Below are 23,373 nucleotides of genomic sequence, written 5' to 3'. Positions count from 1 at the left end.
ATATAGCCATTATGCTAACTGCTGGTCCCAGATTTGGAATACTTCTAAGCCATAAAAACAATGAGACCCTGTCAGACACAAAAGGATGAATATATAAGATTTAATACTAAGTGAAGCAAGCCAGACTACAAAAGACAGACATATGTCCTAACTCAATAGACAGCAAATGTCTGCACTCTTTGGTGTGGCAAAAAATGTAAAGATCTGAAGACATCATAGCAGGAGGGCAAGGGTAGATATCAGAGACTGTAGAAGAGGGGGTGGCTAGTAGAGGGTAGGAGGGACTCAGGGGAAAAATGTTTAACAGACACAAGAATGTAGAAGTTATCTGTTGAGGATGATGTATATAGAAATATCTTAAATTTGATTGACGTGCACTACATGCATGCTTTGAAAAACTATCTTGTATGCTCTAAAAACATACAATGATTAAATGTAAACAAAACAAAACAAAAATCTCCCTTAGAGCATACATAACTTGAAAAGAGTTGACTTTTCTTTTTAAATCTACATCTTTGAGCCTATTGTGCTGTTTATTCCCAGTTCTGCCTTTGAAGCCCAACATACAGAAAGGCTAAACGTCTTGAGAATGACTACATTTTTACACGAATTAATTGACATGCTTAGGCACTTCATTATTATGAAGATACAAATGCTACTAGGTTTCTCCCATCTGCTTAAAGAATGGGTCTGTCTCCACTATTCAATCATGAATAAGTAATATAATTAGTTAACCCCAAAACCTTTAAAATTTTTAATTCTTTACCTAGCATGATAGAAAACTTCTCAATTCATATTTAAGTATTAAAATTTACTTCATCTTTATTTTATTTTAGATATAGGTGACCTAGTATAAATTTAGGCTCTGGGGAAAAGAGAAGCATAATGAATACTTTCAAACTTCAGTCTAATGAGAAACACCGAAAACAAAGTTTAGTTTCTTTCTATCTTTTTTTTAACCCATATTTTTCTTACCACATAGCAAATCTGGCCACCCAATTGTTTAACCTACGTCTAAACTGTTCACATGAGAGTTTAAATTGGCAATGTCTTCATATCAGAAAGTAAATGACTAAGAAGAGGAATTTATTTTTCACAATTTGTCAAATTTCCCTTCTGTCATAAAGCTACTATGCACTTCTTAGTACAAAAAAAATTCAGAAGTCCCTGAAAATCATAAAAATCCTTAAACTCTAATATAAGTATGTATGTGTAGTAGGGGGAGATCTTACTAAGAAAACTATATATTTGAAAAGTTAAATAGCTAAGAAAGACTGGAAGAAAACAAGATGTATTTGATTTGTGGTTAAACATACATAGGTACACAAACACACATACACACACACATATATATATATGCATACATATTTCTTAAAATACATAGTTTTAATCTCATTTATTTTAGAATTAAGGCAACTAAAATGACTATTGGTTTGTAAAAATTTCAGAAGTAGAGAATTTTAAGCATAGTATCTACAACTGACTCTAAAATACTATCAATCATAAAACACTTCCAAATTTCACAGATTTAAATGTGTGTGGAGGGAAGACATCTTGGAAGAAACATTTAACAGACCAAAAAAAGTAAAGTTCTTTGTTGAAAATGATGTATACGGTAATATTTTTCACTTGATTGTCATGTACTACAGGCACAACTCCAAAAAAAAAAAGCCATATTGTATGCTATCAAGATGTACAATATAAATGATAGATTGTAAATTTTTTAAAAAGGTATCTTGGAATCCATGAAATACGATGATGAAAAGAGAATGCTCTGGAAGCTATCATAGGAGGTAATAGGGTTGGGATTCTGATTCTACATAAATTCATTTGTATGGTCTAAATACTTCTGAGTCTTAATTTTTCCTTAACCCTTAACTAAAAATGTAATACAGATTCAGTGCCTAATACATAGCATAAACTCAAGGAATACAAATTATATCATCCTGATGGTATTTGGAAGGTACAACATGGTAACTCTTAATTAAATTCCGTTTCTTCAGTAAGGAAGCTAAGCATCACTGCTGACTTATCCAACATATTCACAAAACTATGAATTTAAGAGAAATGACCACAATGAACCATAATAACCTAATCTAAAATTTACTAAAATTTAAACATAGTGTCATACTTAATATACATCTCCTCTGAATTTTCTGTTAGAACTGGCTGTGACTTTTTGGAAATGAAGATGTGCTACAAGTTTTAATCATTCATTTACTAAAAAATGCATTTTAAGGATAGTAGATGGCATAATAGTTATGTCAAGGGACTCCGCAAAAGCGACCACAGTTTGATTACCAGACCTGGTAGCTTGAAACTCATGCTGGGTGCATGTTCATGTGTGCCCAAAATCCCAAGAAAGGAGACTGAAGGAGAAGAGACTGTGATGTGGCCATCCTTCTGAGGGGGGAGGGGGGAGGATTTCTTGCTTTCTGTCTGCCTGTCTGTCTGTCTCTCTTTGTCTCTCTGGTAAGTGCATGTGTCCTATAGAAAAAAATTCTCTTAAAAAAAATACGTTTCATTGAGCAGTTGGTGACACAGTGCTAAAGACACTGGATTCCCACATGACCAACTGGGGTCTGAGTCCCGAATCCAGTGGCTTGAAAATCCTATCAGGTGCATGTGCCTACATGCCTAAAATCCCAAGAGGAGAGTGGTAGTAAAGGGATTGAAGCCTGGCCATCCTCTCTGGGAAGTAATTTCTCACTTTCCCTCTTTTTGACTCTGTCTTTCTCCTGCGAGCTCACGAGTACTATGGGAAAAAATAAATAAATAAACCTAAAAAAAATGCATTTTACAACACCCTTTTTCATGATGAATAAATCCCATTTGTAGTGGTTAAACTATACTAAGAATATCCCTTTTCCAAATCTAGATTAAAGTCTAGATTATGGTGAGATTCTTATATGATGTTTTTTATACAATAATAAATTCTATCTCCTTTTTTGAAGAACCATTTATTATTTTCTAGCTATAAAACAGTATAGGCTTATTATAGAAAATTTGAAAATACAGAGACATATAAAAGGATAAAGAAGGGACCAGCAATTAGCATAATGGCTATGTCGCTGGACTCCCACGTAGTTGACCGCGGTTCGCGTCCCGGATCTGGTGGCGTAAACTCACTCCGGGCGCGTGTGCGTGCATGCCCAAGAACCCAAGAAAAGAATGGAGGAGAAGGGACTGTGGTGTGGCCATCCCCCATGAGGGGTGATTTCTCGCTTTCTGTCTCTCTGTCAGTCTTTGTTTGTCTGGCGAGCGCACGCGCCTTATAGCAAAAACCTCTCCAAAAAAAAAAAAAGAAAAAAAAAGGAAAAAGAACAAAAAAAAATCCCATTTGTAGTGGTTAAACTATACTAAGAATATCCCTTTTCCAAATCTAGATTAAAGTCTAGATTATGGTGAGATTCTTATATGATGTTTTTTATACAATAATAAATTCTATCTCCTTTTTTGAAGAACCATTTATTATTTTCTAGCTATAAAACAGTATAGGCTTATTATAGAAAATTTGAAAATACAGAGACATATAAAAGGATAAAGAAGGGACCAGCAATTAGCATAATGGCTATGTCGCTGGACTCCCACGTAGTTGACCGCGGTTCGCGTCCCGGATCTGGTGGCGTAAACTCACTCCGGGCGCGTGTGCGTGCATGCCCAAGAACCCAAGAAAAGAATGGAGGAGAAGGGACTGTGGTGTGGCCATCCCCCATGAGGGGTGATTTCTCGCTTTCTGTCTCTCTGTCAGTCTTTGTTTGTCTGGCGAGCGCACGCGCCTTATAGCAAAAACCTCTCCAAAAAAAAAAAAGAAAAAAAAAGGATAAAGAACAAAATAAAATCTGTTTGTCTAAAGATAATCATTGGTAGAATTTTCTGACTTTTTTAAAAAATAAAGGTACACATGAGTATGTACATACATTCTGTATACACATGTAATATTTGTGTAATACATGTATTTATTCTGCTTTCTCTTAAGAGATATCATGATCACTTTACCATATCACTAAATTTCCTTTAAAAATATGACATTAATGGCCAAATAGCTTTCCGCTGAATGAATATGCCAAAAAGCTGAACCTCTTCATTGGATAATTATAATGCTGCCAATTTTACTGTAGGCATAGCTGATGAACACATTAAGCTCAATGACATCTCAGTAAAGCCAGTAGGTAACAGGATATCAATATTTGTAAGAATTTTAATACATATTGGTGAAGAACTATTTAAAAGTCTATGTAATTTATAGTCACATATCAGGGATATATCAGATATATTTCAGATATATTTCACTGTATCCTTCCAATGCTAGGTATTGCAAAATAAAATTTTTAGGTAACTTAATAGGTAAAAATAACTCATTCTTGTTTTAATTTGCATTTCATTAACTATGAGTGATACAGACTTTTTATCATGCTTGTTCCCTTGTTCATATTTTATGTTCATTACTTATTTCTCTGTCAGATTGTTTACAGTTTTCCTAGTGATTTAGAAGAACTAAAATATATTAAACAAAGTGACAATTTTTTCTATTATACATTCCTATCATGCAGCATTATTCCATATGACATAAAAATATTTTTTAAAGAGGTTTTTGCTATAGGGCGCGTGCGCTCGCCGGACAGACAGAGAGAGACAGAGAAACAGAAAGCGAGAAATCACCCCCCCAGGGGGATGGCCACGCCGCAATCCCTTCTCCTCCATTCTCCTCTTGGAATCTTGGGCATACACACACACGCGCCCAGCGTGAGTTTTAAGCCACCGGGGCCAGGACGCGAACCGCAGTCGACTACGTGGGCATCCAGCGACATAGCCATTACGCTAACTGCTGGTCCTGACTTAAAAATATTTTAACCACTTTACAAAGTACAAAGCCCTCCACCTAATTTATTGTTAAATAAAAATTTCAAACATAAACTTTCTCATACATTTCATGAAACATCAACTAAAATAAAACTAGACTCTGAGACCAGCAGATGGCATAATGATTACATTGCCAGACTCCCACATAGTTAACTATGGCTCGAGTCCCAGACCTGGTGGCTTAAAACTCAAACTGAGTGCATATGTGTGTGTGTCAAAGATCCCAAGAGGAGAATGGAGGAGAAGGATTGTGGCGTGGTCATCTGGTCCTAAGGGGTGATTTCTCACTTTCTGTCACTCTGTCTCTGTTTCTCTGGCAAGTACACATATCCTATAGCAAAATCTCTCTTTAGAAAAGACTCCAAAATGGTTTGTTTATAATGCTACAGCATGGAGTGCCATCAACATTATATCTGCTATGAAACACTGTATATGAGTTTATGCAATTCATGGAAAGGAAGATCTTAGTTTTACTTACTTTAAGTGACTATGATTGCAGCGTTCCAGAAACCTTTCCTTAAGCTATCTTTTTCCTTAAGCTTTACTAAGCTAGCTTTCTCAAATTCTGATAGGTACATATATTTCAAAAATACAGATTCTTCTTTTAAAACAAATTGCTGCCCCTAAGGAGTAACTGTCAATAACCCCTAATGAATTAATCTATTTAATCCTTAATACAACATATAAAACAACAAAACATTCAATACCTGGAGATGAATCAAGGAATACTAAAAGAGAAGAGTAAGTTACAGTTTTTCAGGCCTATCCCTATTCTTAGCATATAGACGCATCATTAAAAAAAAAAAAAATCAGTAAGTTTTCTAAAAAGGCTAAGGCTCAACCATTTTGCAATCAGAAGTATGTGACAGACCTACAGTCTTAGGCAATAGGTCATTTAATTTCAATATATAGTTTTCTTACAGTTTCAATTATTTATACAAATGACAAGGGAAGGATTTTTTTCAGGCAAGCTGAGCAGGCATAACTTACCACATCTCGAAAGACAACAGCACGAAGACGATTGATATCAACATCCTGAAGAAGTCTATCGGGATCCTTAATAGGAGAAAGGTTGCCTGGAACATTTTCTAATGGAGTCTTTGAAAAAGAGAATTATGAAAAAATTACATTATTATAAAAAGTTATATATTCACTTCTAATATCTGTAATTTAGGCTAAATTAGCCACATTGTTTCCCTCTTCCACAGTAAATTAACATTTATTGACAACAATACAATATTACAAGGCACATTTTCTGTTCTCTCCTCATGTCAGTTTTTCTCACTAGTGTTCTTAAATGGCATAGATAATAGCATATGTGTCTTTTCACTATAACATGAAAATACAGATAAAATTGCAATAAAAATAAAGAAGGATTTGGGACTTTAGAACATTTGGGTTCAATACTCTGCTATATGATTTCATGGTTGTTACTAAAATTTGCTGACCCTCACCTTCCTACCTCTTGTTACTAAAATTTCTTTGAGTCTTTGACTTCATTTATCCATAATGCTTTTATAATGAGATTATTATACTGTACTGCTATGTAATATTTTGTATGTATAACTATTTCACTATCTATAAAAACTTAGAAACGTTAAGCTTTAAAAAAAATTTATATGGGACCAGCAGTTAACGTGATGGCTATGTTGCTGGACTCCCATGTAGTCGACCGCAGTTCAAGTCTCAGACCTGGTGGCTTAAACTCACGCCAGACGCATGTGCGTGTGTTCCCAAGATCCCAAGAGAATGGAGGAGAAGGAGAAGGGATTGCGGCATGGCCATCCCCCCGGGGGGTGATTTCTCACTTTCTGTCTCTCAGTTGTCTTTCTGCTGAGCACATGAGCCCTATAGCAAAACCTCTCCAAAAAAAAAAAAAAAAAAAAAAAAATAAAAAACAACTAAAACTGAAAAAAAAAAAAAAAAAAAAATCATAGATAACTAAAGCTGAAAGACATTGAAGAGCTTTACTATCAAAACTTTTTGTAGAGTGGAAGAAACAAAAATCTACAAATTTTTAGGTGGTATAGTCATATAACAAAGTAATTAAGTTAACTAGGATTCCTAAGGTCAAAATCTACCACTTTTTCACTTTATTAATATATAATGTATTGAGAATCGGGTGCATTAATTCAGATAATATATTTACATTACAAATAAATAGGTCACTCTCAATTTCTCTATAGACATTGGTCATGATCTTTTACATCTAAATTATTGTGTCATTGGAAAAGTCATGACATGTTTTTCTATCTAAAAATGGACCATAGCTTTTCCAATGGTCCAATAAAATGTTTGCTTCATTTGTAGCTCAGGATAATGAAGAGTGTGATATTTTAAAGTTGAAAGCTATTTGTTTCCAATTACAACTCTAAAGTTTACCAGCTCTACAATCTTAGGTCAGATTTTGCTCTCTCTAAACCTCAGATTCATCTATTATAAATAATAGGGTAATAATATTAAATATGGACTGATTAAAGAAAATAACACAATTTATAACATAATGTTACAGACGATTTTACAGCATAGATGAAGAAAATAAATTTCCATTTATTTAATCATTTTCCATTTTATAAAATATTTCTTTATAATCTAATTTGATCCTTATAAAGATTAAATAATAGGAATACCTGGTTTTATTCCTCTTTTTCACTCTAATGAATAATGAGGCCTTCATGGAGGTATGTGAGTCATGTACATTCATACAAGTTAATGGCAGGAAACTTTAAAAAACAACTATGGTATACTTACTAAATACAGCCTAAGAAACACGTTTCTTTGCCACATAAGAAAGACATCAGGACAGGAAGAAAAATATACCACCTAGGTCCCTTTACTCTGTCTTGAAATATGTTTTATTACCTAGTCAAATCTTCCTCTAATAATTCTACATTTATCACTTACACATTTTTCATTATCAGTGTTCTTGCCAGAAAGACATTAAATTAACTAGCTCAACTAAATTATTTTAAATTTCCTTCTCTTTGGCCTTTTATGTCCTGATTCTAAAATCAGAGCAAACTGATTTTAAAATCTTGATAGGCTTCCTATTTTCTAGTGAATTCATGGCAGACACCTTTGTAATCTAAGCTCTACAAAACACTATTGATTTCTTCGTTTCATGAGTATATATTGAGTAACTAAATGTTAAAAGAGAAGGGAAAGATATTAGCGTTAACCGAATGTTTACTGCTGCCAAGAATAACTAAAGTATATTACATTATTGCCTATTTTTTAAAAAATATAGGGCAGGGTGCTCGCCAGAGAGAGATAGAAAGCAAAAAACCACCCCACAGGGGGCTGGCCATGCTGCAATCCCTTCTCCTCTTGGGATTTTAAGCATGCATGAACACAACGCCCAGCATGAGCTTCAAGCCTCAGGATCCAAGACTCGAACCATGGTCAGCCACATGGGAGTCCAACAACATAACCATTACTCCTTCTGCTGGTCCCCATTATTACTGTTTATTTAATTGATATAAACACTTATAAATTAAGATTGATATTCATAAAGGACTGGAAAACTGACAGGGAACTAGGGAGTGTGTCTCAGGTCACAAAATCAGTAAATAAAAAAGGCACAATACAAACTCAGAACTAACTGTTTCTAAGTGTATGTGTCCTTTTTTTTTTAAATAAAGTATTCACAATCTAAGCTCTACAAAACACTATTGATTTCTTCGTTTCATGAGTATATATTGAGTAACTAAATGTTAAAAGAGAAGGGAAAGATATTAGCGTTAACCGAATGTTTACTGCTGCCAAGAATAACTAAAGTATATTACATTATTGCCTATTTTTTAAAAAATATAGGGCAGGGTGCTCGCCAGAGAGAGATAGAAAGCAAAAAACCACCCCACATGGGGCTGGCCATGCTGCAATCCCTTCTCCTCTTGGGATTTTAAGCATGCATGAACACAACGCCCAGCATGAGCTTCAAGCCTCAGGATCCAAGACTCGAACCATGGTCAGCCACATGGGAGTCCAACAACATAACCATTACTCCTTCTGCTGGTCCCCATTATTACTGTTTATTTAATTGATATAAACACTTATAAATTAAGATTGATATTCATAAAGGACTGGAAAACTGACAGGGAACTAGGGAGTGTGTCTCAGGTCACAAAATCAGTAAATAAAAAAGGCACAATACAAACTCAGAACTAACTGTTTCTAAGTGTATGTGTCCTTTTTTTTTTAAATAAAGTATTCACAGTCTTAAAGATACTCAAAATATGGACACTGTCTTCAAGTAATCTGCAGCCTACTATGCCAACACAAACTGTATGAAAATACATGAAACTATTAAAAACAGAAGTAATGAAGAACTTTTAAGTGCTATGTCCTTATGTTAACCTTATTTGAATAACCAAACAATCTAAGTGCAAAAGAGATTACATAGCCTGGTAACACAATTCTGAAGCAAAGAGGTCATCATTAGAGCCCAGAGTTGTCTGACTACAAAGTCCTTTCTCTCCCATTAAGCAATACCATGTTGCTTTGTTCTCATAATCTTAAACAAACAAACAAGAAAAGAAAAAAAATTTCTAGGTAAATTATATATAACACAGCAAATATTACCTTTGAAGATGCTGTGGCAGTTACATTTTGGGGAACTTCTTGAGGTTTACTACTTCCATGGGAAGATTTGTTTCCCCTGTCTCTCTGTCTTTGCCGACATTCTAAACAGTTCCTCACAGCAACACAACAGACTAGTTTAAAAAATCAAAATAATATTATTAACATAAATTGTTGACTTTAAGATATTGAAAAAAGTTGTTAGTTTATTTCTCTTTTCTTTCCCCTTACTCTATCCATTTTTATTCTTAAAATCAATGACATAAATACAGATTTTAAAAATTATAAAATACAGTGCTAAAAGTACATATAAAATATGTATGCAGTTAAGAAAATACCAAATGCTGCTAGCCATCTGAAGAATATTATCAGGATCTTTGAAGCTCCAAATACATCTTTTTTTCCCTCCATCTAGCACAATTTTCAATTGTATAGATCAATTTTTTTAAAATTTGCATTTGATTAAATTTTTAACAATAATTCTTTTGCCCTTAATTTAACTATAACAGTGACTATATGACACAACTTACTTTAACCAATATAAGTAAGTAATATTTTTCTGCCTTTTAGCTAAGATCAAGTGAAGAATGTGTCAGTGTATTCACGTCTCTTAGGTCCCACTATCCACCTCTGTTTATGATGGGAATATCTATCGGCTTTGTCGATAAACATCCAATATATACAAGTTTTAACTTACTCATTGAAGAAGCACTGACGTATGGTAATGAGCCACATAATGACATTTCAGTCAAGACAGACCACATCTACTACAGTGGTCTACAAGAAGTAATAGGCTATCCCATATAGCTTTGTGGAAGCACACTCTATGATGTTCATATAAAATAAAATCACCAAATAATGTATTTCTCAGAATATATGCCCACCATGAAATAACACATGATTGTACTGTGATAAACTGTACAAACTTTGGAATCAGACCACCTGAGTTGAATCCTGAAGCTTGCTCTACTCATGAGTTATATGATCTTCAGCCAGCTGCATGGATGCTTCAGCTTCCTCATATGTAAAAACAACCATAAACATAATAACTACTGCTTTTGAAAGCTGTTGCGAGGATTAATCTAATAGCTCTAAAGTGCTAGGAAAAGTGAATAACACAGTATGTAACACACAGAGGTGATAGTACTATTACTCACTTCTAAAAGTTTCCTGTGGGTGACAAAATAACTAAATCTGCTAGGCATTATTAGGATAGAAATGAAATAAGCAGTAATGTCTTAGAATCTATATAGAAATAAAAGTTCAGGATAACCAAATAAATGGTTTCAAGATATTTAAAAAAAAAAAAAATCTGTCCTCCTTACAAAGTCCAATCTGGCAGCTATTTTTAAATATCCATGGAAATAGCCAACATGGGCCATAGTAAATTAACCCACACTTCTTGATTGCTAAAGAGTTCCTGTTAAGGTTACACTCTCTCTTATCATGGATATGAAATTATATTTCTCAGCTTGCCTATTTATAAAAAATACATAATAAAATAAAAGGAGTTTTGTTCCAATATTCTTAATCCAAGTCCTTCCTCGTTCTTTGAATTAGAAGCAACTTCTCCAATGCAACTATACTTGAGTAGTTTTCTATATAATCTTTTAAAATTATGGATAAAAACAGTCCATATCAGGAATGTTCCTCCTTATTTCAAGCCCTGCTCGGACTTTCAGGTGAATATGAAAAGGGTAGCCTTTTGGTCATTTTTGAAAGTCTCAGTAGTAAAAGTAAGTTTTCCTTTGAAAAAGCTAAGAGAGGTAAGAATATTTCTAGTCTAAAGAATTATTCCAGTTTCACTAAGACTTTTCTGTAATAAATTTTCTTTGTAACAAAAGATAAAAGGTGATCAGCATAGGCATAATCATATTTACTAGGGGTATTTGTTCTCTGTGAGAAACAGTGAGACTGGGACAGTCAATGTTCACCTTCTAGCTGTTTGTGTAAAATAGTAGGTAACTCATTTTCTAGTATGTTTGTGGGCTCAGGACACCACTCTCAGTATTAGTTTATCAAAAGAGGATTTACAAATGGATGTGCATTAAATCACTTCAATTTTAAAAAGGTTACTATCTCACTGATATTGAAGTAATTCCAATCTATTTTATTCTATTATAAGTAATAAATATTAAAGATGGTTAATTCCATGAAATCACCAATGTGAAGATAGAATTGTTTAAAATTGAGTAATTTTGCGGAATCACAAGATAGTGCCTATGTTACATTACATAATTATCAACTCATAATATATTAGGTACTTCATAATATACAGAGCTTCATAAAATTAATCTGTGGATAATTATTTAATGTGCACTGCTATTCTTAACAGACTTACCTAACCTTAGGCACTGTCGCATTAAACCTCCAGAAGACATATTTTTTTCAGCTTCAATCTCACTAAAATTCAAAGAGCTGGCAAACACAAGGACATCAACCATCGCCATCAGACGGCTGAGGAAAGTAACTGCTGTCTCAGCTGACATGCCTTGCGTCACTTCAATATTTTCCAGTTCCGTCTTTAAAAAAGTAGATTTACGTCTTATTTAAAATTTGGAATATAATACATGTACATACTGCAGGTGAACAGAAGTTTAGCATATTCACTATATTTTGTAAACAAGATAAATCATAAACTAATTCTATATGTCACCAGAGCTGGCTATCAAATTAAATTTTTTACTTATCAATTATCCTTGAATAAAGGAAAATTCCATTTCAAAATCAACAATAGCTTCACAGCCAGTAGGTGGCATGGTGATTAAGGCACTGCATGCCTACATAGCCAACCACATTTCAAGTTCCAGATCTGGAGACTTGAAAATCAAGCCAGCATATATGCATACATGCCGAAAATTCTAAGAGAGGAATGGAGGAGAAGGGATTGCAGTGTGGCCATTCCCCCTAGGGAGTGATTCTCACTTTCCCTTTCTGATGAGCTCACATACCCTTCGGCAAAACCCTAAAATAAATAAATAAATGAATAAAAGCTTTAAGTGTCTTCAGTCATAAAAGCTACATTACAAACTTTGTATCATTTTAAAAAAGATAACAAACATACATACTTATTAGTTTCATTTTATATCATTAAATATAAAATAAATTATTTTTCCTATAACTGTATGATGAACTAACAGGAAAGATATAAGTTCGTTTGGCATCAAAGTGAGATGGCTATCCAACGAGAATCTACGTGAATAATAAATTTTATCCATTTTAGAAATAAACTGAAACTCTTAGGTACTTCATATGCACAATAAAATTCTATGGCAAAAATAACCAAAAGATCATTAGTTCCTCCTCAAATATTTAATTCATGACTTAGCAAACTAGGAGTCAGTAACATTTCTAGCCTGGAAGCATACTTTCTTTTGTCTAGGATAAAATATTGTCTAGGGTAAAATCTAATTTCCTGTTTTCAGAGAGAATAATACAAAGTATTCTGGTTCTGAAACTGTGTAACTCTGAAGTTTTATAAGCAATGGAAACATTTTCCCTACTACATGCTATCCAACATTTTCATTATTTTTGTTCCTTATGATTATTTTGTTCATTATGGCTTCAATTTCTCAGTGCTCCACAGAGTAGAGAAAACTCAGGAGTGCTTTATAAATTAAAAATACCACTGTTTCAATTACTGAGAATGGGCATACTAGTCATACTGATTAACCTTACCTCTTAACCACATGATAAATTCAACTACAAAGTGAACATATATAATAGCTATGTGCTAAGTATAATATTCTATTTGACATTGATTATATCCATCATTCTACCTAAACTTCCTCCTGCCTGGAAAAAGCAGGAACATTAACATGGAAATGTGAGGAGGAAACAATGAAAGAAAAAACAAAAACAAAACAAAAAAAGAAACCCAAAAAGTCAAGCACTTCTTGTGTACAGGATGGATAATAAAAATGATAGGTTACCACTGCAAGCATTATATAACTAAATTCAGTTTTAAATGGAGTATAAAATACAACAAGTATTTTTCCTTCCATTTAACATCAAAATAGAGTAAAAACCATTCTCTCTATAATGTGCTTCGAAACAGATAAAAATTGGTTTTCAATTGTTGATTTGCCATTCAATATCTATGACCCAAAAAAATGATTAATTCATTATTGAATTTTTAAATGCAGACTCTGTATTTCCTAGCACATCACACAGCATAAGTTCATGAGTTAAAGATTCATGATTGTGATACAATAGTTTTTAAGAAAAAGCAAAAAATTAATCTCAAAATCTCAGTTTTTAATTTCAGTATTCTATAATGAAACAGAAGATCTGGTCATTGCATAGTTCTTTCAAATATTCTGAATAATTATTCAAAATTTTAGAATTTAGTATATCTAGAGATGTGTTCTCAAAGAATTTTTCATTATTTTAAATTACTAAAATTACATGATACCTTCCTCTCTTAATGTAATGACTTTATTTTTTATTTGTTTTGAAGTCTTCAAGTCTAACTGAAAATATGCTTTCATATTGTAATAGGTGGATTATAGAGATTATAAACAGAATTACTGATATCCATGTAATCTGCCGAACTTATTTTTGACTACAAATTTTTATTTTCAAAATAATTAAATGATATTCTAAAACAAAAAGCATTCTTAGAACAAATAATAACCTAAAAGAGAAAGCTTGTTATATTATATATAAGTAATTTATAAATATGCTGAAATCTTGAATAAGCATAATAATATAGGGTTTAAAAACAAGGATCACTCACATACTATTATTATTAAATTTTAAAATAACATATGTCATCCAATTTACTTCATTGGAACCAATTAAAATCTGATTTTATACATGACTGTGCCATTATTGTTTTTCATTATATTCCAATAGTTTAGTATAGAGATAACTATAAATGAGAAGTAGTATACAAAAAAGCATTAGAAACATAACCCTTTTAATAAGTATTTTAAAGATATGAAGGCTATGTCTAATGTTAAAGATGATATGGAAACTTAAATTATAACCAAGTCAAAAATTTCATTAAAAAGTAAAAACAAAATTTAAAACTAAACACCTGAAAATTACTACAGAAGTAATACTAACCTTAGAACCCTGGACATGCATTAGACAAAACAGACAACAGACCAAAAAAAGTACAAGAAAAGAAAATTATTAAAATTAAATTAAAATACAATGTAAAATTGAAACATAAAATAATATATTCAAAAATTATATTTGATTATTTTAGTAAATGAAAATTCTCAGAAGATATATTTATTTTATAAATCACATGTGATTATGATTAAATATCTAATATTTAAACTTAGATTTTTAATAATTGTCCAGATAGCATATATAAGTATAGTCTATATATTAGAAATTATGTTCACTGTATTTTACAAAAGCAACATCTTCTCTTTCTAGATGATTAAGTAAGCATCTTAATAAATAAATTAATACAATGCCTCTGCAAAAGCCCTACCTTAGTACTAGTTTAGGTAGAAATGACTGGAGGAAATGACTATTTATACCAACCTTTTAGAATTTTCTACAAGGAAGTCATGTTATAGTTTCCTTAAACACAGAAAACTCTTCCAATAGATCAAAATTCTCAAAACTTAAAGAGATAAAATATTTGAGTGATTTTAACTTAGAAACCTAGAAAAGAACTAGAAAGTAACTTACAGATACACTAAATCACATCTGTATACAAACTAAGATAATTTACACAGATTTTGTATTAATTTTCAGAGTCTTACTATATTAATAATTATATTCATTTTATTAGAAATTATGTAAGATTAAGTTTTACAATGAAAGTCATTAGCTATTTTTCTATATCTGAATTTTGACAACAAATTTCAAAATATACTATTTTCATCGTATATTATATATAAAAACACAAACACATCCTGAGAATATGAAAGCATGATCAGTGTTATGACTTAAGCTAAAAAAAAAAAAGAATGAACATTATTAGAAAATTTTCCAAATCTGTTAACTGTATACTCTGATGATATAAAACATATATAAACAAATTAAAATTGACTTGTTCATCACTTCTGAACAGTAAAAGATAAAGTTGCTTTTCTTTCTTATAATTATGAAACTATCGGGAAAGCCAGAAATGGCAATCTCAATTATTTTTCAGGAACAGAGAAAATTAAGCAATATATATCACAGAATTAAATTTTAAACATTCAGTGTTCTGGATGATTAACCAAAATGGTCAACTTTTTTTAAATCTCGAAAGTACTATGCAATTTGTGGTTGATCCATGTTCTTTTCGTCCCTTCATTTTTCTTCCTCTAATTCTGTGCTGTCATTTATGACCAACTTAAGCATTACAACAAAGAATAAATCAAAGAATTCAACTTAGTAGTCATCAAACAAAAACTAAGTAGTTATCAAAGAAAAAAAATACCAAAAAAGAACAAAATTAATGCTCCTTCACAAAAACCAAAGATTGGTCAAACTACTAACTAAAAACTCTAATTTCTTTTCATGAGTACTAAGTTGAAACTATCAGCCTGATTTAAAGACTTGGAACTATTTTTGTTATTATTTTCTATGCTATATATTTCAAATAATCTAGGTAAAACTGCAATTCCAATAAAATGTTTCTTCATTAATATTACAATCAATGTGCTCACTATGAATATATATGTATAACTAGATTTCTTTTTCTTAAAGTTTCCATTAAAAATATGTCCTTACAAGTAAGATAATAGCTCAAAATTTTCTATTATGATACTACTATAGCATACAGAAATGTTGTCCTTTGTATAGACTGCTAGATTTATCTAAGGTTAAAGGGCAGAAAATAGACCACTTCTATGCCAATTCCATGGAAATAGTAGACAAAAAGATGCCACTTAAGCTTCTGCTATTAAAATGGATCATCTATAATGGATCATCTATAACTATTTTAAATTTCAACATTGTGAATATGGATTTTATAAAGTGGAAGATGATTTTATCATTATGCAAAGAGTTCCAAAAAGAGCTAAATAGTTCTGAAAAGAACACAAGAAAGAAAACTTTTCCTTAATAGCCCTCTCCATTTAGTGTACTTTACATGTATTCCTTAACTTAATTCTGACAAACTCCTTGTGGGGCAGTATACTCAGAAGAATCTGAGGTTGAGGTCATTTCTAGTGAATGGTGGAGCACATGTGAAAAATCAGATCTATTAGATGCTGGAACTCACACCCCTTCTTTTAAATCATACTGATTTCAAAAAAGGTCATACTGGAATCTCATCAATATTGACAAACAAGTTTGTTTTTGTCAAAAAGGAGTCAATCATCTTAGATGTACATTTAATCTGAAAAATAAAACATATTCCTGATTTAAGTTGTGTCATTATATCTTAAATAGGAAACTAGAAAGAATACTTATCATTCTACCTATCCTTTCAAAAAAATAGTGTGGCTAAGTGTGAAAGGTTATGTATCTTTTAACAGAATATAATGATCACAACTTTCAGTAATACTATCTTAAAAAGTAAACTTTAGTAAATTGCCAGTAAGTGAAATTTAAATTCTTGCTTCAATGGAAAGTTTGAATGTATATTAAGCTCTAAATACTGAATTTTCAAATAAATAATAAAATTTTCACAGTAAGTGATTAAACTATAATATTCTTATTTTATGTGGAGCTTATATCCTATATCACTTATCAGCAATCTGGGACTCATGGGTTATATATGTTCATTCTACTCACTGAGGTTTATGCCTAAAGTCAGACTTGTGTTCACAGATATGTATATATCAGCGGCACTTGCTATTGGAAATATTTAGATTAATTAAATTCATTAGTGAATCAATAAAATGGGGGGGGGCGTAGAAAGAAACCATGGGTACCAGAAACAATGTGGAGGGAGGGTGGGACACAGCAGAGGGTGAGAGGGAATCAAGGACAGGAAAAAAAAAGCAAACATATATATATACATACATACATACATACATACAGGAAACAAGAAATGGAAAATTATTTGTTGACGATAACATGTATATTGATGTGCTTGATTGAGCCAATATACAGTGTATTCTGGATGGGAAATCTCATTTTGTATGTTGTAATGATGTATAGTGAATGAATGTAAATAAATAAATTTAAATTTAACAAATCTTGTCCCACAACTTATTTCTATAAATAAAGTTTTACTGAAACACATATATGTCTACTTATTTATGTTCCACTTATGGCTCCTTTTGCATTATAACAGCAGAGTTTAGTAGATGGGACAGATAACGTATGGCCCACAAAATCTAAACCATTTACTAATATCTGACCCCATACAGAAAAAGTTTGCCAATCAGTGCCATAAACCATCATTCTTCCTAATTAGCCATAAAATGCCTATCTTCAAATATGATTATTTGGAAAAGTCTATACAACCTAAACAAAATGACCAGATCTCACAAGCATTAGTTTCAAATGTTTCTCTTTTCATATATCTATGCTTGAAACTGCAATGATATCTACAAGACAAAGATTCCCTTCTATAATATGTAAGTTGTTAATGTTCCTTTTTCTCTTATTCTTTCCAATATTCCCTTTTGGCTTTAAAAAAAAAGAATAATTATATTTAACTTTATTTATTTATGTATTTATTTTAATTTGATCAGAGAGGGAAAGTGAGGAAGCAAGTCTCCAGATCCAAGACTCTAACCATGGTCGGGCATGTGGGAGTCCATGCCCTAACTGCCACGCCACCTGCCAGCCCCTCTCTTGGCTTTTTACAATTTAAATCTAAGTTCAGAAAGCCTACATTTTCTGTTTTTTATTTTCTTTTTAAAAAGATTTTTGCCATAGGGTGTATGCGTTCACCAGAAAGAGGGAAAGGAAGAAATTGCCCCCCGGGGAAGGGCCAAATAGCAATCCCCTTCTCCTCTCCAGATTTTGGGCACACGTGTAAATGCTCCATGACTTGAACTATGGAGTAGGCCATGTGGGATCCAGTCCCTGAAACCCCACACCACCTGCTAGCCCCTTAATTTCCTTTTATAGTCAATCTCCTCCTTCCTAAATATTTCCCTATACTATATTACAACTGCTGGCAAAAAGTGATATAACTTAGTAACACAAAATTAGCACCAGTCACAGTTCCACCAGATACAAAGTGGAAATAAACTCTTGCTATTTCCTTTAAGGAAGCAATTTATTCAAAATATAAGAAGTGGGGGTTCAGGAGAAAATGTTTTTAATGTTCAAAACAATACATGTAATAAAGGGATTGGGTTATGGAGCAGTATAACACAGCAGAGTAAATAGTACGGGCATTCAATACATACTTAAGAAAATAAAAACTAGTACAAATGTTACCAAATGTGCACAACATAATTAATTTTCAATGTTGAAGAAAATGTTTATGTTCGTATCCTTGATTTGATTAGTACACACTGTATTCATGCTTTCAGAAACCATACGTGCTTTCAAAACCATTCATTTTTTTCAAAAACCTCACAAAGATGTACATCAAATATGTGTGACCCAAATATCATTTACAAAAAGAATATTGGGGGACCAGCAGTTAGCGTAATGGCTATGTCACTGGACTCCCACATAATCAACCATGGTTCGAGTCCTGGACCCGGTGGCTTAAAACTCACGCCGGGCGTGTGTGCGTGTGTGCCCAAGATCCCGAGAGGAGAATGGAGGAGACAGGATTGCGGTGTGGCCATCCCTTCTGGAGGGTGATTTCTCGCTTTCTGTCTCTGTCTCTCTCTGTTTGGCGAGCACACGCGCCCTATAGCAAAAACCTCTGAAAAAAAAAAAAAAAGAATATTGGGGCCAGCAGGTGGTTAAAGTGCTGGAATTTCCACATTGGCCAGCCATGGTTCAAGTCCTAGACCTGGTGGCTTGCTCTCTCTCTCTGCCTTTTTCTGGCAAAACTCATGTGAAAAAAAACAAACAAATAAATAAGTAAATTAAATAATTCTTTAAGAAAAATATTAAATGAAGTATGTTGTACAACCAAGAATAGGTACAATAAGTTAATGGACCAAAGTAACTTAAAATACAGAAAAAGAGACAATAAACAAAGGTTTCTACATCTGAAAAATGTCCCAAGTCTGTTGGGAACAGTCTAGGTAATAAAATAAGTTTGTAAATTACAAACTACTGTGGTAAGACTTATACAGCTTATAGTTTTGAGGCTCAAATTTTAATGTCAGTATTTATTTTATATTCATTATAAAATAAAATATAAGCAAACTTGGGTGGTGAAATGGTATGTAAGTCATAATGTTTACAAATTTATTTCATTAATTTAATATTTTTTCTATCTTCTGCTTTAAAAATTAGAAGATAAATAATGTATTTTAAGCCTATGCAAATTTTAATAATTAATTGCTAAAGTGTTTATTTTATAGAAATCATATTTCTTTCTATACAACATTTAAAACAGGCAGTACTACATTTTAAAGTGAGCTTTAATTTCAAATTTTCTTAACAACACATAATTAGAAGACATAAAGCAAAACTGACATGAAGGAAAATGCCACACAAAAATCATTGATTTACTGTCTTAAATGTATAAAAAAAAAAAAAAAAACCTTCCATGTCTCAATTTGAATGCACTGCATTTTAAAAATCATACACAACTCTTGATTTATCAAAACTAGTATAAATCACCAAGGAAAGAGGAGAGATTAAAAAGAAGGGATGCTATGTGAATCTCAGGATACCTGTACTCTCTGTAGACCATCAACTACGTTGTTGTTCCCAGGTCCATTTCCCTGGAATAGCTACTAATCCCACTAGGCTCTACTGATAACCTGTTCTGTTATAACCATTTTCTGAACTGCCCTGCTTATTAGCTTTGTAGACTTCTTGAAGAGAGAGTTCATAGATGAAACAAAGATGTGTGTCCCTGAAAGAGGTTTGTGTCCCTGAGGGAGGTGTGTGGGGATACACTCTGCTGCTGCTCATGTATGTTTCATAGTCACTCTAATAATGAGAGAATTGACAAAATGACAGTGAAGAAAAGTCATACAGAAAAGCTGGTTAGTGATGAAATAAGGTCAGAAATTAGTTTGGAAACACTGCCTTATCAAACAATAGACATGTTGATAACACAGATATCTCTCTGTCAAAGGAATACGTTCTGGGATTAAGGATGAGTTTCAATACAGCAGTAAGAACACGGGTAATATGGGAAGCATTGCTTTATATCACTTCCCCTCTGAGCAAGTACCTACAAAATCTGTTTTGGTATGAATCGGAGATATTTTAATATGACAACTAAAGGTAAATTTAACACTGATAGATATATTTTAAATAAAATATATAAGAATATTATATGCTTTTCAAATTTATTATATCAAGACATTTTAATGGTTTATGTAGAAACAAAGAGAGGGCTACATTTCTTTTAAATAAAATATTGAAGAATAAAGTCAGGTGAAAATGTCGTATACAAGGATTTTAATAGTTTATTATACTGTGAATTTGAAGAGATATGCAATATAGAAAAAAAATTTTAATTCCTATATAGTCATATCTCTTTCCAAGAAGTAGTCATCAGAATTACAAAATGAACATTTTCATTAATACATACAGCTGGAACCCAATGATGATAAATAAAAGAGGTGGGAATATAAATTTAACTGGTTACAATTACCCCCCAGGAAAATATGTCTTGTTAAAAATCCACCTATTCAGTACAGAACACAATTGCAATGCTCAAGTCATGTCATTTAAAACATAACCACTAGATGGAAGCAAAGTACTTACAGTTGGTGATGTAGCAGCAGAAAGCAAGGGTAAAATTCCTCCACAAGCAATGATGATGTTGTCTACCATTTGGGAAATGAGGTGAATTGTGTTATGTACAAAAATAATATTTTCATTGCTATTGACAAAATCCATTACAGACTTTGTGGAATGGCTAAAATGACAAAAACAAACAAACAAAATAAACATTTTCTTTGCTTTAAAAACAAAAGGTTTAGATATTTCATTTAGAATAACATTATTAAAAATAATTTACACACAGGATATCATATTATGAAACAATAAGCATTCATTTAGCAGGTTCTTTTGTGTCCAAATGGTTGGTCTCTCATTATTTTGTTTCTGCTTGAAAAACATGTTATTACCTAGATTCTAAGAGATATAACTAGGTCAATGAATTTGTATAAAAATATTTAGCTTTGCTAAAGCTGGGTGTTTTGTGTTGAAAGGCAAAACTGGACAGTAAACTGCAAGTTTTACTTGTTAGGCTGTTTCAATTTATTGCATAACAAATGACAGCAGCAGGGCTTTGACCAGTCAAGTTGTATGTATACACTGCATATGACATGATAGGGGAGTATAAAGAAGTCAGTAAAAATTCAGAAACTTATTAAAAAAAGTGAGAAATAGGTTTCAAAGTTGGTCAGCAATGCGGCTTTCCTATAAAAAAATACACAAAGTAGATACCAAAAGAAATAGACTGCTTTATTGTAATTTTAGTCAAGACTTTGAACAGTTTTCTAAAGGGAAAAGAATGAGAAAAAAAAAAAAAGACTACTCCATGATCAAAAAAAAAACTAAACAATTCATCTTTTTAAAGCTGTAATATATTATCTATTATAGCCTGAATTTCAAGATGTTCAAATGCTATGTTTAAAAATTTTTTAATTACCTAACATTCATTTGGAGAATTTCATGAAAACCCATGAAAGGAAACAAAGACAGACAATATAATGATGGAAGGAAAACTGAGTATTACAATGTAGAAACAAAGAGAAGGCTATTATTGGCCTTCTTAATGTATTATTTCCTGGTATTCTGTTGTCCTTAGTTATCATCCTTAAGTAATTTAGTATATAGAAGTATTTACAATGTAGATATACAAGTAGCCCAAGAACAAACTGATCAAATCAAATAAAAAATAAATCACAATTCTCTATGGCAGATTTTATTGACCACTTCCGTAATAGTCATGAAATAGTCTCTGTTAACACGTGCTGGATCTCTGCTCTGTTATTGAGCTGGATGTGCTACAGAAAAGACTGACTTCATCCCAGTTATGGGGCGTTGCTCCATATAAGCCAGTCATTCCCTTTTGCTGGTGGCTGATTTAGAAGTGAGTGTTTAAAAAAAAAAAAAAGTGAGTGTATGATCCTTTTGGCCATGAAATAAGGGAGAAACTTGTTGCAGGGTTTCTTTTGTGAGGGGAGGTGGAAGAGTAGATGAGAAAAGAAAGAGTGAAGAAAAAGAGAAATAGAATAGAGAAGAAAAGGAAGAAGAAAATAAATAAGGAGATTAAAGAAAGAAGAAAAGAGCCCCTGAGTTTAATTTGGGCAAATTACTTATGTTGAATTCATATAGGAAGCTGAAGCAGATACTCTGAATCCTTAAAGGAAAAGTGGGAGTAAAGAAGCCACTTTGAGGCCTCAGAATGTGGTACAGCTGACTGTTCAAGTTGCTGGCGGAATAGTATTTTCTGACAGCCATCAACTTCCTAATTCACTATGAATGGGAGGGTTATTAAAAAAAATCCATGGAAAATGCATTTATAAAAGAGCTATGGGGGAACCAGCAGTTAGCATAATGGCTATGTTGTTGGACTCCCACATAGTCGACCGCGGTTCACGTCCTGGACCTGGTGGCTTAAAACTCAGGCCAGGCGCGTGTGCGTGCGTGCCCAAGATCCCGAGAGGAGAATGAAGGAGAAGGGATTGTGGCATGGCCATTCCCCCTGGGGGGTGATTTCTCGCTTTCTGTCTCTATGTCTCTCTCTGTCTGGCTGGCGAGCGCACGCACCCTATAGCAAAAAAAACTCTCCAAAAAAAAAGAGAGCTATGCATGAGTTTCAAAAATTCTTACACCAAAATAAACTCCTACTCTGAATTATATTTTACACACATTTTTAAAATTCCCCTCAGACAAGCTTATAAATTATACACTGTTATAAGTGATTAATTTGTTGTATATTTGGTCTTAGAAAATTAAATGGAGAATGAGGAAAGG

General features: G+C 32.6%; 1 protein-coding gene across 3 annotated transcripts in view; it reads right to left on the bottom strand.

Annotated features, from left to right (window-relative positions):
* The window catches only part of NBEA (neurobeachin), a 615,556-nt gene that overhangs the window by 548,194 nt on the left and 43,989 nt on the right, over positions 1-23,373 (bottom strand). For all 3 annotated transcript variants that reach the window (XM_014591554.2, XM_014591555.2, XM_014591556.2), the window contains exons 8-12: positions 21,151-21,304; positions 14,512-14,520; positions 11,783-11,963; positions 9,445-9,575; positions 5,854-5,961 (exon numbers count right to left, since the gene is read on the bottom strand). In XM_014591554.2, the coding sequence (XP_014447040.1) occupies positions 5,854-5,961; positions 9,445-9,575; positions 11,783-11,963; positions 14,512-14,520; positions 21,151-21,304 (583 nt within the window). The remainder of the gene's footprint in view (positions 1-5,853; positions 5,962-9,444; positions 9,576-11,782; positions 11,964-14,511; positions 14,521-21,150; positions 21,305-23,373) is intronic.

This window comes from Tupaia chinensis, unplaced genomic scaffold (assembly GCF_000334495.1).
Source record: "Tupaia chinensis unplaced genomic scaffold, TupChi_1.0 Scaffold000597_1, whole genome shotgun sequence".
Classification (NCBI taxonomy): Eukaryota; Metazoa; Chordata; class Mammalia; order Scandentia; family Tupaiidae; genus Tupaia; species Tupaia belangeri.
The sequence above is the reverse complement of the archived record's forward strand: the minus strand, read 5'-3'. Positions and strand labels throughout refer to the sequence as shown.